The sequence below is a fragment of the Leptodactylus fuscus genome, chromosome 1 (genome assembly GCF_031893055.1).
Source record: "Leptodactylus fuscus isolate aLepFus1 chromosome 1, aLepFus1.hap2, whole genome shotgun sequence".
Classification (NCBI taxonomy): domain Eukaryota; kingdom Metazoa; phylum Chordata; class Amphibia; order Anura; family Leptodactylidae; genus Leptodactylus; species Leptodactylus fuscus.
In genome coordinates, this window is record NC_134265.1 from 219,338,123 (window position 1) to 219,353,002 (window position 14,880).

A 14,880-nucleotide genomic window follows, 5' to 3' on the forward strand; every position below is an offset into this window, starting at 1 on the left:
TAATGATAGAATCCCTTTAAATCAAGGTTTGGCAGATTCAAATGACACACTGGCCCCTGAGCTACCGTGTTTCCCCGAAAATACGACGTACCCCAAAAGTAAGGCATGGCAGACATTTTGCTGCCTTGCCTAATATAAGGCGCTCCTCCGAAAGTAAGACGTAGTGAATAGAAATGAATGGAAGTAGCTGGCAAGCGGAGGGTTAATCGGCGTGTCGGGCGCTTCCATTCATTTCTATGGGAGCGTGTGTGGGCACCGACCGGAGGCATTAGCGCTGGATGTCTGCTGACACCAGCAGACATCCAGCGCTAATGCCTCCGGTCGGTGCCCACACCGACCATGGGAATTAACCCTTCTGGCGCCGGTGATCGCCGGCACCTGGAGCATGCTCCAGGGCCGACGTCACGTTGGCATGACAGCCGGGAGCCTTGTAAAGGCTCCCCGGCCTGTCTGCAGTGCTTTTCTTTTGCAGGCTGCTCTATGCAGCCTGCAAAAGAAATGACGATTTTTTTGCAATGCAATTGCAAAGGTCTGATCACTAATGCATTGCATATAAAAGTATGTAAATACTGTGAAACACATACCGTACATGTTAGGTATCCCGCTCCTCCACCCCCTGCTACCCCCGTATACCCAGCGTATAAGACGACCTCCAACTTTTCAGAAAAGTTTTGGGGATTAAAAAGTCGTCTTATACGCCAGAAAACATGGTAATTTTTTATAGAAGTAGAGACGAGGAGGCCTAAATTAAGATATTGTCTAAGTAATGGAGTATGTAAACATTTAACCTAAGAACGGCTGCCAGTTCCACCTTTATTTTTTTTATATAACCTTGGAGATATGAATATTCCAAATGGGAGCGCCACAAACTGGTAATGTCTTATTTCTCCTTGGAAAGGTAGAGAGAATCTGAGAAATTTGTGGTGAGCAGAGGATATTGGGATATGGAAATAGACATCTTTTAGGCCTATGTTGATCACTGCATCTTTCTGGATTAATGGAATGGTAATTTTTATAGCCTTCATCTAGTAGCGTTAGTACTTTTATGAATTTGTTGAGCTATTTTAGATTTCTAACTGGTACAATATTTACCATTGTGTTTTGGTATCAGAAAGAGATAGGAGTAGAGCCCCAGACCTAACTCGAACTAGAACTGGAACTACTGCACGCAGGAATAGTAAATTCCTTACACCATCCTCCATTGCTTTTTTTTTTTAAAGAGTTGAATGGATCTCCAAATGAAGGGATGGGAGGAGGGGGCCAAACTCTATTAGGCTAAGGCCCCACATTGCGGAAACGCAGCTTTGTTGCAAATTTTGCTGCGTTTTTTTTGAGCCAGGGCCAGGAGTGGGTTCAGCAGAAAGGAGAACTGTAAATGCTTCCTATATATTTTCCATTCCTTTTGTAGCCGCAATGTGGGGCCTCAGCTTTAAGTAGCCTTCTCAGAGTTTTCAGAATCCAAGGATTCAGTTAACTTTTCCCAGCTGTGGACGAACTGAGAGAAGTCGATTAGACTTGAGTAGGAAGTCTTTACTTCGCCCTTTGGGGTAACTCCACCTCCTCCATTTTGCCCATCTTTTTATATTCTTGTTTTGAAAAGTAATAGGGGTGAAAATTCCATCTAGGCTTAGGTCTTTCTTCAGGAAAACCCTTTTTTTCCCATGTTTTGGTCAGATTATCTAAATCTGACCCAAACAAGAATTTTCCTTCAAAAGGAAGTCCACATAACTTCACCTTAGACTTAGTATCACCCTGGGTCCAGGACCTAAAATTGGTATTCCCATGAACATAAATCATATTTATTTCTAGATAATTAAAAGTTAACCAGTTTTGCAAATATAAGTAGATAAAAATTCTGCAGTGTTATAAAGATTTTCTCTAAATATGTCTGTGGTGACAATCTGTTGTCTAGATCTGTTGCCAATGTATACGACCACAAATACAGAAACGTTATATGATCTGGGACCTGTCAGGAACCCAGCTATGATTTTCTTATTGTAGCTGGGTTATCAGGCAGGGACACTACATGTAAAAAAAAGAAGATATCCCGACCAGAGTAACGCTAGGTTCACACCTGCGTTCACGGTCTCCGTTCTATGGTTTCCGTCTTCTGCATGCCAGAAGACGGAAACCATAGACCGGGTCCGGCCGTGTGCGGCAGTGAGCGTTTTAGGCTCTCCGCCGCGAAACCGGATTTTTTTTATCCGGACACAGAGTACTGCATGTCCGACTCTGTGTCCGGATTATAAAACCCGGTTTCGCGGCGGAGAGCGCAAAACGCTCACTGCCGCGCACGGCCGGACAGCTTTCTCACCCATTCAAATGAATGGGTGAGAAAGTCTCCTGCAGGCTTCCGTCTCCTGCATCTGTTTTAGGCAGGAAACGGAAACCTCAAGTACGGAGACCGGGCGCAGATGTGAACGAGCCCTAAGAAAATCATGGCAGATTTTCTGACCTTAAAAAAGTTCTTGCAGTCATGATCGTATTCACTGGCAACCAATCAAGCCAACAGACTGTGACCACAAGATATTTAGAGAAAATCTTTAAAACTCTGCAAAATGTTTAATTACTCATATTTGCAAAAATGTCTAAATGTCTATACTGATGGGAATACCCCTTTAAGCCAAAAAGGCACATCTTGCAGAAAAGAATTGGATAAAACTACTGATTATATACACACACACTATATTATATTTTTATCAATTATTTTTTATATTCATCTTGTTCCTGAAGCCTACATGAAAGACATCACAATATAAAATATATATTAATCCAGTTTTTTCTGCTGCCTAATACTTATAACATTCATCAGTGCACTTTAATATAACACATATTTCAGTATTGCATAATCTGATACAAGTTTACTATGACACTTACCAGCCTCTCCCGACTGACGATCAGCAATCCACGAGCACCATTGATCTGTGCTAGTCGTACCTTTTCATAGAACGTACAATTACCCCTCATTACCATGGGGATACTGTTACTGAATCCACCATCTGGAACATCCGCAGGGGAACAAAGCACAGATGTGGTCTGATCCTTAAGATGGAGCAAGGCCTAAAAGAAGATGGTCAAACACAGTAATTGACCCTTTCAACATTACCACTGTTAACCATTAATCATTGGGTTCTCTTATCATTGACCAAACATTCTGTTTACTTGTGTTCCATCTCAGTTAGTGACTCATGCAAAGCAGTAATACTAACGAATGAGTACTTAGAGAGATTGTACGGGATAAATGGAATTCCCTACACTAATATAAACATCCTCCCCACTTCTACTTTCTAAATAACATTATTAAATCAAAAATGTCCCATATACCTGGGGCAGTCATGGATCCTCCAATCCATCTGGCCAGGTGAAACAGGAGGCCTCAGTTCTACACATACGTGCAGGTCCCAAGAGTAAAACATGTACCCTCTAGATATGCTATAAATCTTTTCGGCAGGAATGCTCATTTAGTACTATTTGTACTAAGAACCTAGCTGAACATAAATGAATAAGGCTAAGGCATAACGTCGAGAGCTACAGCAAAAAAGCGCTGCAGAAAAAAGAGCAGCTACAATGCATCGTGGTTTTTCCTGCAGGGCTCTCCACATAAGGTTCAGAGAGGTTTCCTCTGCAGACTTTCCTATAGGGAACCACCGGCGTTTCCATAGGTATAATTGTCAAAGAACGGCCAAATGCGTATTTTCTTGCAATGTGTGGATATGATTCGCTAGAATCCCATGCACTTTGCAGGAACTATAAAACGCTCCTTTTTTCCACGGCGTTTATGCCACATGCAGCCCCAGCCTAGGAATTAAAGGGAGTCTCTCATTGGTAAAACTAATTTTTAAGTAAACACATTTCTGAATAGCCTTTAAAAAGGCTATTCTTCTGCTGCCTTTATATTTTAAGACACCCCTCCATTTCATTCTAAATCCTTATAAACGTTTACGCGAATCAATGCCACGGAGCACCCTGGGAGTTCCCCAGGGCCTCCGAGCACAAACCCCCGCCCCACTCATGTCATACCTCTGTTCACACCCCTCCGTTCAGAGCAGTACTGAGCATACTGCTCAGTTCCATAGTGAACTACACCAAAATGGCTCTCGCCCGACAGCCATTTTGTTGTAGTTCTCTGGAGAACTAAGCATACTGCTCAGTATGCTCAATTCTCCAGCAAACTACACCAAAATGGCGCTCAGACATGCGGCAGTACCACTATGAACAGCTATAAAGGCTATTCAGAAATGTGTTTACTTAAAAATGAGTTTTACCAATGAGAGGCTCCCTTTAAGCTATGCAATTTAAACAAATTCTAATAAAATTGTGGATCCATCATATTAAGATCAATGGGGTCCCTGCAGTTTTATCAAGAGGTCAGAAAGTGGTGTCATAACCAACTGATACAACGTCATTAACAGTGGGAAAACCTGGGAAACCTTTGTGAAAATAAATAACTAACTTCTGCCTGGAGATTAGATTACAATCTAATTGTGTACAAATCTGATTTCACAAGTTTAAGTGAATGTAGAACTCCTAACATGGAAAAGGAGTAGCTACTCAAGCCATCATTGTGACATGCAGTTTTAGAAATTCGAGTCAATGCTGCCATAAATAGGCAGGAAAACTTTATATATATATATATATATATATATATACACATACATACATATATATATATATATATATATATATATATATATATATATATAGTATACACACACAATATACACACACAATATACATTTTGACAACACTTTTCTCTGCTGAAGCATAGTCTTAATAATTATTCTGGTTTCTTTCAGGCTATGAAATTGCTCTTGACAATGAAAACAACTCATAAGGGCCTACATGTTTTTTTTGAAGAAGTAGATATGAATGCCAAAATGTAAGGTAAGATTTACTCACAGCTTTGGTAAGGTCATGAGGCAGGTGTGCCCAGTCTGAGTTGAAAAGAATACAGTAATCTTTGGCACTGCCTTCATTTTTATCTGATGTAACGTGAACCATCCCATATTCACAAAGTACCTAAGAAAAAAAACAAAAAACACAATTTTGAAGTATGGGATTAATAAGTGGAAATTATTTAAAATCGGTAAATTCAATAAAAGAATGATACATTCAGGAAGATCTTTAGGCCGAGTTCACACTGGGTTTTTTGGGCCGGATTTTGACGCGGAATCCACGTCAGAATCCAGCTCAAAAAAACCTTTTCTTTTTCCGCACGCGGTTTGTTCCAGTTCGCGGAAAAAAGAAGAAACATGTTCTTTCTTCAGGTGGATTCCACTGCTCATTCAGCCGCGGAAGTCCACCTCGCAACACTCCCTCCCGACTAGGCCCATTCATTTGGGCCTAACTCGGAGCGGAATGCCACGACTGGATACCTGTGCACTGCATCGGCATCCAGTCGCGGCTAGACATTTTTTGGACCGGAATCTGAGGCGGCTTCCGCCTCAAATTCCGGTCCAAAAAACCCCATGTCAACCGAGCCTTAGAAAGATCTTGTGTTTTCAAGACATTCACTTCTTAGCAAGTCTTCAGACTGGAATTAGTTATATAGTAAACTAAGACAGCATCAGGATGGAAATCAGCGGAAAGATGGAGCAGTTTGTTTATTTATTTATTTCAGCATTTCTGCTCCAATCTCAATGAGAATGTAAACAATGGGAGGTAGGAAGAGGGCGGAATCCGACACCAGTTTTGGAGCAGAATTCACTGCAAACTCAGTGGCAAATACTTCCATGTGAAAAGGGGCCTTATGCTTGGTCCACACATGCTTATGTGATCAGCAAATACATAAATAAATGTCCTTATCTCTACTCTGTTTACAATTTTCTACTTTTAATCCCCTTATCTGTCCTCTAGGGGACTGACATCATTTGCTATCAGCATAAAAAAGGTGTCAGTATACAATCAGTATGTTCATCAGTCTGTTTTTAGTCTCAAACTGAATTCAAACGGACTCTTCATATAAGCATGTGTGAACCACGCCTTAGGAAACAGATTTTCTACTTTTTGTGTGCAGTCTGTGTGTAACTAGTGTCAACGAACCCACTCTGCAAACTGCAAATTAATAGATGGAGGCTGCAGAGGGGAAAAAAAAATTGCTAAAAATGCAAAATGTATGTCATATAATGGCCAAACGTAATAGTATTTCTCATGTACTACTGATCTACATGCCCCCATACAATTCATCCACATAAGATAAAATATCCTCTAGGGGAGAATACTTTCATAGTACAGCATGGTTTGGAATATTTTTTTTTTTATCTCATGAATAATAAATCCTTCAGAAAAGCCAAGCTAATAATTCTTATTCTAAGCTATCCTTCCTATTCTATTACTCAGAACCTGACCTCTCCAACTAGAAGCTACTCTGTACGCCATGTACTTAGTATCTGTATATTCACACATACCGGCTGGTGACAGGCTCATACAGCTCCAGCTATATCACCTTATTTATTAAGAGATGGCTGGTACCAAACAAGCCCTCTTGTGTCTTACAAGCGGGAACCTCACTCCTATTGTTTGATATGTTAATTATTTTGTTAGACCGATATTGACTGTTCTTGTAAGTTTTGATTTGTGAAGTGTTGTGTAATATGTTGACGCTATATAGTTGTTGTTATTATTATTAAGAAAAAAACTACATGTCTCCATATGAAGTTTAAGGTATAAAGAGGTAAAGCATAAATCCTGGAATCCAATAAATTGTTACAGATTTTTCATACAAATGACCTATCCACAGATCATCAGTATGGGATGTAACAGACCATACATCTCCGCAGCTTCCAGGCAGCGGATCTTAGCAGTGGACAGGTAGTGTGTACAACTGCTACTATTCATGCAATAGTGGCACTACAGCCCACGCCAAATGCAATGGTTCCTTGGAATTGCATCTCTGCTATTACTTGAGTAGCAGCCGCATGACAGCAGCCAGTGGATCATCTCCCTTGAAATCTAAGGGCTGGCATGTAGAAATCCTACTGTCCGATCCTTTTCTCCCCTCGACATCCTACTGACTTCAAGATCAAGGACCTACCTTCAACTACATAGTCCATATTGTAGATTGTGATGATTTCCAGAAACAGAATAATGTGGAAATTTGCTTTGATACGTCATGGCATAATTGTGTCTGGCTGAAACCTGTCAACATTATGCACCCACCAGTAGGTATCGCCGCTTTGAGTACATTGTGGCTGACTGTAATATGGGTGCCTATAATCTGGCAATATTATGCACCCACCAGTAGGTATCACCGCTTTGAGTACATTGTGGCTGACTGTACAATGAGTGCCTATGACCTGGCAATGTTATGTACCCACCAGTAGGTATCGCTGCTTTGAGTACATTGTGGCTGACTGTACAATGGGTGCCTGTAACCTGGCAATGTTACGCACCCACCAGTAGGTATCGCTGCTTTGAGTACATTGTGGCTGACTGTACAATGGGTGCCTGTAACCTGGCAATGTTACGCACCCACCAGTAGGTATCGCTGCTTTGAGTACATTGTGGCTGACTGTACAATGGGTGCCTGTAACCTGGCAATGTTACGCACCCACCAGTAGGTATCGCTGTTCTGAGTACATTGTGGCTGACTTTAATATGAATGCCTGTAACCTGGCAATGTCATGCACCCACCAGTAGGTATCACCGCTTTGAGTACATTGTAGCTGACTGTACAATGGGTGCCTGTAACCTGACAATGTTATGTACCCACCAGTAGGTATCGCTGCTCTGAGTACATTGTTGTTGACTGTACAATGGGTGCCTGTAACCTGGCAATGTCATGCACCCACCAGTAGGTATCGTTGCTCTGAGTACATTGTGGCTGACTATAATATGGGTGCCTGTAACCTGGCAATGTTATGTACCCACCAGTAGGTATCACCGCTTTGAGTACATTGTTGCTGACTGTAATATGGATGCCTGTAACCTGACAATGTTATGTACCCACCAGTAGGTATCGCTGCTCTGAGTACATTGTGGCTGACTGTACAATGGGTGCCTGTAACCTGGCAATATTATGCACCCACCAGTAGGTATCACCGGTTTGAGTACATTGTGGCTGACTGTAATACGGGTGCCTGTAACCTGGCAATGTCATGCACCCACCAGTAGGTATCACCGCTTTGAGTACATTGTGGCTGACTGTACAATGGGTGCCTGTAACCTGGCAATGTCATGCACCCACCAGTAGGTATCACCGCTTTGAGTACATTGTGGCTGACTGTACAATGGGTGCCTGTAACCTGGCAATGTCATGCACCCACCAGTAGGTATCACCGGTTTGAGTACATTGTGGCTGACTGTACAATGGGTGCCTGTAACCTGGCAATGTCATGCACCCACCAGTAGGTATCACCGGTTTGAGTACATTGTGGCTGACTGTACAATGGGTGCCTGTAACCTGGCAATGTTATGCACCCACCAGTAGGTATCACCGGTTTGAGTACATTGTGGCTGACTGTACAATGGGTGCCTGTAACCTGGCAATGTCATGCACCCACCAGTAGGTATCACCGGTTTGAGTACATTGTGGCTGACTGTACAATGGGAGCCTGTAACCTGGCAATGTCATGCACCCACCAGTAGGTATCACCAGTTTGAGTACATTGTGGCTGACTGTACAATGGGTGCCTGTAACCTGACAATGTCATGCACCCACCAGTAGGTATCACCGCTTTGAGTACATTGTGGCTGACTGTACAATGGGAGCCTGTAACCTGGCAGTGTCATGCACCCACCAGTAGGTATCACCGGTTTGAGTACATTGTGGCTGACTGTACAATGGGAGCCTGTAACCTGGCAATGTCATGCACCCACCAGTAGGTATCACCGCTTTGAGTACATTGTGGCTGACTGTACAATGGGAGCCTGTAACCTGGCAGTGTCATGCACCCACCAGTAGGTATCACCGGTTTGAGTACATTGTGGCTGACTGTACAATGGGTGCCTGTAACCTGACAATGTCATGCACCCACCAGTAGGTATCACCGGTTTGAGTACATTGTGGCTGACTGTACAATGGGAGCCTGTAACCTGGCAATGTCATGCACCCACCAGTAGGTATCGCTGCTCTGAGTACATTGTGGCTGACTGTACAATGGGTGCCTGTTACCTGGCAATGTCATGCACCCACCAGTAGGTATCACCGCTTTGAGTACATTGTGGCTGACTGTACAATGGGTGTCTGTAACCTGGCAATGTTATGCACCCACCAGTAGGTATCACCGCTTTGAGTACATTGTGGCTGACTGTACAATGGGAGCCTGTAACCTGGCAGTGTCATGCACCCACCAGTAGGTATCACCGGTTTGAGTACATTGTGGCTGACTGTACAATGGGAGCCTGTAACCTGGCAATGTCATGCACCCACCAGTAGGTATCACCGCTTTGAGTACATTGTGGCTGACTGTACAATGGGAGCCTGTAACCTGGCAGTGTCATGCACCCACCAGTAGGTATCACCGGTTTGAGTACATTGTGGCTGACTGTACAATGGGTGCCTGTAACCTGACAATGTCATGCACCCACCAGTAGGTATCACCGGTTTGAGTACATTGTGGCTGACTGTACAATGGGAGCCTGTAACCTGGCAATGTCATGCACCCACCAGTAGGTATCGCTGCTCTGAGTACATTGTGGCTGACTGTACAATGGGTGCCTGTTACCTGGCAATGTCATGCACCCACCAGTAGGTATCACCGCTTTGAGTACATTGTGGCTGACTGTACAATGGGTGTCTGTAACCTGGCAATGTTATGCACCCACCAGTAGGTATCACCGCTTTGAGTACATTGTGGCTGACTGTACAATGGGTGCCTGTAACCTGGCAATGTCATGTACCCACCAGTAGGTATCACCGGTTTGAGTACATTGTGGCTGACTGTACAATGGGTGCCTGTAACCTGGCAATGTCATGTACCCACCAGTAGGTATCGCTGCTCTGAGTACATTGTGGCTGACCCTGGAGGCTATCTGGAGCACAGCTTGGGCTACTATCTGTATTAGTTCTCGCTTTCTGGCTCTATGATGGAAAACAATGGCACGTTGCTAATTTACCTCAGTGTGTACAGATCATTTTATTGCTCCCTTACCAAATCTGCACATATGCATAGCATCCCCTGAGGTGTGAACATATCATTGTATCTCCTGCCATCTAGAAATCTGCAATGTGTCTGCATGGCACTGGCACAGACCAGAGCAGAAAGATGATGAGTAATATGATGTAATTCTACTGGATAGAGGCAAAGCACGGGGCTGAACCATCGCAGGAAGGGAATGGCACATGATGCAGGAGGGCACAGGTCACAGGGCCAGGCTAGCTAAGTGAGGGCCACACACCATTAGGGATCACACAAGGACAGCCAGCAAAAGCTACAGGGAAGACATCTTTATACCATCAGAGAAAATGGCACAGTATCAGTACACGCAGACAGGAGAACAGGCGGCTCTCACCTGGGTCACTATGGCTATCCATGACAGGAGGAAAATCGGAGTCTTCATGTCTAGTCTGTCAGCTCTCCGACCCAGGAGTACATACACAGAACCAAGAATAATACTGCCAGTCAGCTGGTACTCAGCGCCATGCTGTGCACATGCGCACTCAGCTAATGGCGGGTGTTCCCGCCCTCTGTGGGTTGTCCACACAGCTCCTGTCAGTAGTGTTGCCGAGGTTGGGGGCGGGGTTTGCCTCCATCCCGTTCCTGGCTCCGGTGTGTACGTTGCATACACTGTGCTCTCCTGCAGGGCGGGGGGCGCTATCGGGTAAATAACTTTCCTGGACGCTTTTCTAATGTAAGTTACTGCGGTTGGAAGAATAACGTGGCAACTCAGCAAACTCCCTGTATGTCCACACTGCCATAATGGCTACCATAGAGTGAATTGTCTTTCATCTGCTTATTATAGCCATTGTGACCCATTTTTTTCTTGTTTTTAAAAGAATCGCTCTAGGTTCACACCAGCGTTTGGGTTCCCGTTCTCTGGGTTCACTTGGGGTCCAGAAAAATGGAAACCTACAGGTACCTAACTGTCCTGGATTCTGCATGACATTCCCGGATTCAGGGTCATGTTAAACTTCGACGACAAATTGAGGAGGAACATTAACCTAGGGGCAGAGATGGAGGGGGGACATTATACTGGTGGTAGAGATGGAGGGGAACATAATACTGGGGGCAGAGATGGAAGGGGAACATTATACTGGGGGCAGAGATGGAAGGGGAACATTATACTGGGGGCAGAGATGGAGGGGAACATTATACTGGGGGCAGAGATGGAGGGGGGACATTATACTGGTGGTAGAGATGGAGGGGAACATAATACTGGGGGCAGAGATGGAAGGGGAACATTATACTGGGGGCAGAGATGGAAGGGGAACATTATACTGGGGGCAGAGATGGAGGGGAACATTATACTGGGGGCAGAGATGGAGGGGGGACATTATACTGGTGGTAGAGATGGAGGGGAACATAATACTGGGGGCAGAGATGGAGGGGAACATTATACTGGGGGCAGAGATGGAAGGGGAACATTATACTGGGGGCAGAGATGGAGGGGAACATTATACTGGGGGCAGAGATGGAGGGGAACATTATACTGGGGGCAGAGATGGAGGGGAACATTATACTGGGGGCAGAGATGGAAGGGGAACATTATACTGGGGGCAGAGATGGAAGGGGAACATTATACTGGGGGCAGAGATGGAGGGGAACATTATACTGGGGGCAGAGATGGAAGGGGAACATTATACTGGGGGCAGAGATGGAGGGGAACATTATACTGGGGGCAGAGATGGAGGGGAACATTATACTGGGGGCAGAGATGGAAGGGGAACATTATACTGGGGGCAGAGATGGAAGGGGAACATTATACTGGGGGCAGAGATGGAGGGGAACATTATACTGGGGGCAGAGATGGAAGGGGAACATTATACTGGGGGCAGAGATGCAGGGGGGGACATTATACTGGGGGCAGAGATGGAGGGGAACATTATACTGGGGCAGAGATATAAGGGGAACATTATACTTGGGGGCAGAGATGGAAGGGGAATGTTATACGGGGGGGGGGGCAGAGATGGAAGGGGAACATTATACTGGGGGCAGGGATCTAGGGGAACATTATACTGGGGGCAGAGATGGAGGGGGGACATTATACTAGGGGCAGAGATGGAGTGGGGACATTATACTGGGGGCAGAGATGGAAGGGGAACATTATACGGGGAGGGGCAGAGATGGAGGGGGGACATTGTACTGGGGCAGAGATGGAGGGGGGACGTTATACTGGGGGCAGAGATGTAAGGGGAACATTATACTGGGGCAGAGATATAAGGGGAACATTATACTTGGGGGCAGAGATGGAAGGGGAATGTTATACGGGGGGGGCAGAGATGGAAGGGGAACATTATACTGGGGGCAGGGATCTAGGGGAACATTATACTGGGGGCAGAGATGGAGGGGGGACATTATTCTGGGGGCAGAGATGGAGGGGAACATTATACTGGGGCAGAGATGGAGGGAGGACATTATACTGGGGCAGAGATGGAAGGGGAACATTATACGGGGAGGGGCAGAGATGGAAGGGGAACATTATACTGGAGGCAGAGATGGAAGGGGAAAATTATACGAGGAGGGCCAGAGATGGAGGGGGAACATTATACTGGGGCAGAGATGGAGGGGGACATTATACTGGGGCAGAGATGGAGGGAGGACATTATACGGGGAAGGGCACAGATGGAAGGGGAACATTATACTGGAGGCAGAGATGGAAGGGGAAAATTATACGAGGAGGGCCAGAGATGGAGGGGGAACATTATACTGGGGCAGAGATGGAGGGGGACATTATACTGGGGCAGAATGGAAGGAGAACATTATACTGGTGGCAGAGATGGAAGGGGAACATTATACGGGGAGGGGCAGAGATGGAGGGGGACATTATAATGGGGGCAGAGATGGAGGGGGGACATTATACTGGGGAAGAGATGGAAGGGAAACATTATAAGGGGAGGGGCAGAGATGGAAGGGGAACATTATACTGGGGGAAGAGATGGAAGGGGAACATTATACTGGTGGCAGAGATGGAAGGGGAACATTATACGGGGAGGGGCAGAGATGGAGGGGGGACATTATACTGGGGGCAGAGATGGAGGGGGCATTATACTGGGGGCAGAGATGGAGGGGGGACATTATACTGGGGGCAGAGATGGAGGGGGAACATTATGCTGGGGGAAGAGATGGAGGGGGGACATTGTACTGGGGCAGAGATGGAAGGGGGGACATTATACTGGGGGCAGAGATGGAGGGGGAATATTATACTGGTGGCAGAGATGGAGGGTGGGCATTATACTGGGGGCAGAGATGGAAGGGGAACATTATACGGGGAGGAGCAGAGATGGAGGGGGGACGTTATACTGGGGGCAGAGATGGAAGGGGAACATTATACTGGGGGCAGAGATGGAGGGGGGGACATTATACTGGGGGCAGAGATGGAGGGGAACATTATACTGGGGCAGAGATGGAAGGGGAACATAATACTGGGGGCAGAGATGGAAGGGGAACATTATACGGGGAGGAGCAGAGATGGAGGGGGGACGTTATACTGGGGGCAGAGATGTAAGGGGAACATTATACTGGGGCAGAGATATAAGGGGAACATTATACTTGGGGGCAGAGATGGAAGGGGAATGTTATACGGGGGGGGGCAGAGATGGAAGGGGAACATTATACTGGGGGCAGGGATCTAGGGGAACATTATACTGGGGGCAGAGATGGAGGGGGGACATTATACTAGGGGCAGAGATGGAGTGGGGACATTATACTAGGGACAGAGATGGAGGGGGGACATTATACTGAGGGTAGAGTTGGAAGGGGAACTTTATACTGGGGGCATAGAGGAAGGGGGACATTAAACTAGGGGCAGACCCGGGGGGACATTAAATTGAGGGCAGACAAAGGGTAACATTATACTGGGGGCAGAGATGGAAGGAGAACATTATACGGGGAGGAGCAGAGATGGAGGGGGGACGTTATACTGGGGGCAGAGATGGAAGGGGAACATTATACTGGGGGCATAGATGGAGGGGTGACATTATACTGGGTACAGAGATGGAGGGGGAAATTAAACTGGGGGCAGAGATGGAGGGGAAACATAATAGGGGCAGATAGGGAGGGGGAACATTATACTGGGACAGAGATGGAGGGGGACTTTATACTGGGGGCAGAGATGAAAGGGGGGACATGAAACTGGGGGCAGAGATGGAGGGGGGACATTAAACTGAAGGAGCACTAAGGGGAGACATTAAACTGGGGACAGATGAAGGGGGATATTAAACTGAGGACATTAAACCGTGGGAGTAGCTGGAGGGGGATCTGTTTGCCTCTAGTTGCCCCAGTTTCATGTCCTGCTCCAGCTGCTATTAATTTATTGTCCCCCTCCAACTACCCCCACTGTTTAATGTCCCCCACCAGCTGCCCCAGTTTCATGTCCCTCTTTAGTTTACCCCAGTTTAAACTGAGGCACCAGGAGAGAATACTGTGGGGCAGTTGGAGGAGAACATTATAATGTGGAGGCATATAATGTTCTGGTGACTGTAGAAGTATTATACTGTGTGGGGGCACATGGGAAAATGGATGACAATGGGCGGGGTCCCTCTTTCTGTCCTTTGAAAGTTGAAAGGTATGCTTACAGCCCTGCTCCTATCTTTTAAATCTGCTGTTCACTTGTGGCTGCTGGGCAATATATGTCCTTGGCGACTGAGACGGGAATGTAAGAAATAGGTGAGTGGGTCCAGCAGGCATCATCTCTGCAAAAGACACTTATTTTGTCTCAGTTCCCATGCAGTGCACCCTTGATGGCATCTCTTCACTGGCCTCGGCGGACTTTCTGCTTCCA

The 14,880-nt window shown here is 45.9% G+C and overlaps 1 protein-coding gene across 4 annotated transcripts in view; it reads right to left on the minus strand.

Annotated features, from left to right (window-relative positions):
- SPPL2B (signal peptide peptidase like 2B) overlaps window positions 1-10,599 on the minus strand; it is a 42,043-nt gene extending 31,444 nt beyond the window's left edge. For all 4 annotated transcript variants that reach the window (XM_075283327.1, XM_075283320.1, XM_075283335.1 and 1 more), the window contains exons 1-3: window positions 10,453-10,599; window positions 4,900-5,019; window positions 2,878-3,060 (exon numbers count right to left, since the gene is read on the minus strand). In XM_075283327.1, the coding sequence (XP_075139428.1) occupies window positions 2,878-3,060; window positions 4,900-5,019; window positions 10,453-10,500 (351 nt within the window). In that variant the 5' untranslated portion in view covers window positions 10,501-10,599. The remainder of the gene's footprint in view (window positions 1-2,877; window positions 3,061-4,899; window positions 5,020-10,452) is intronic.
- Between the last annotated feature and the right edge of the window lie 4,281 nt (window positions 10,600-14,880).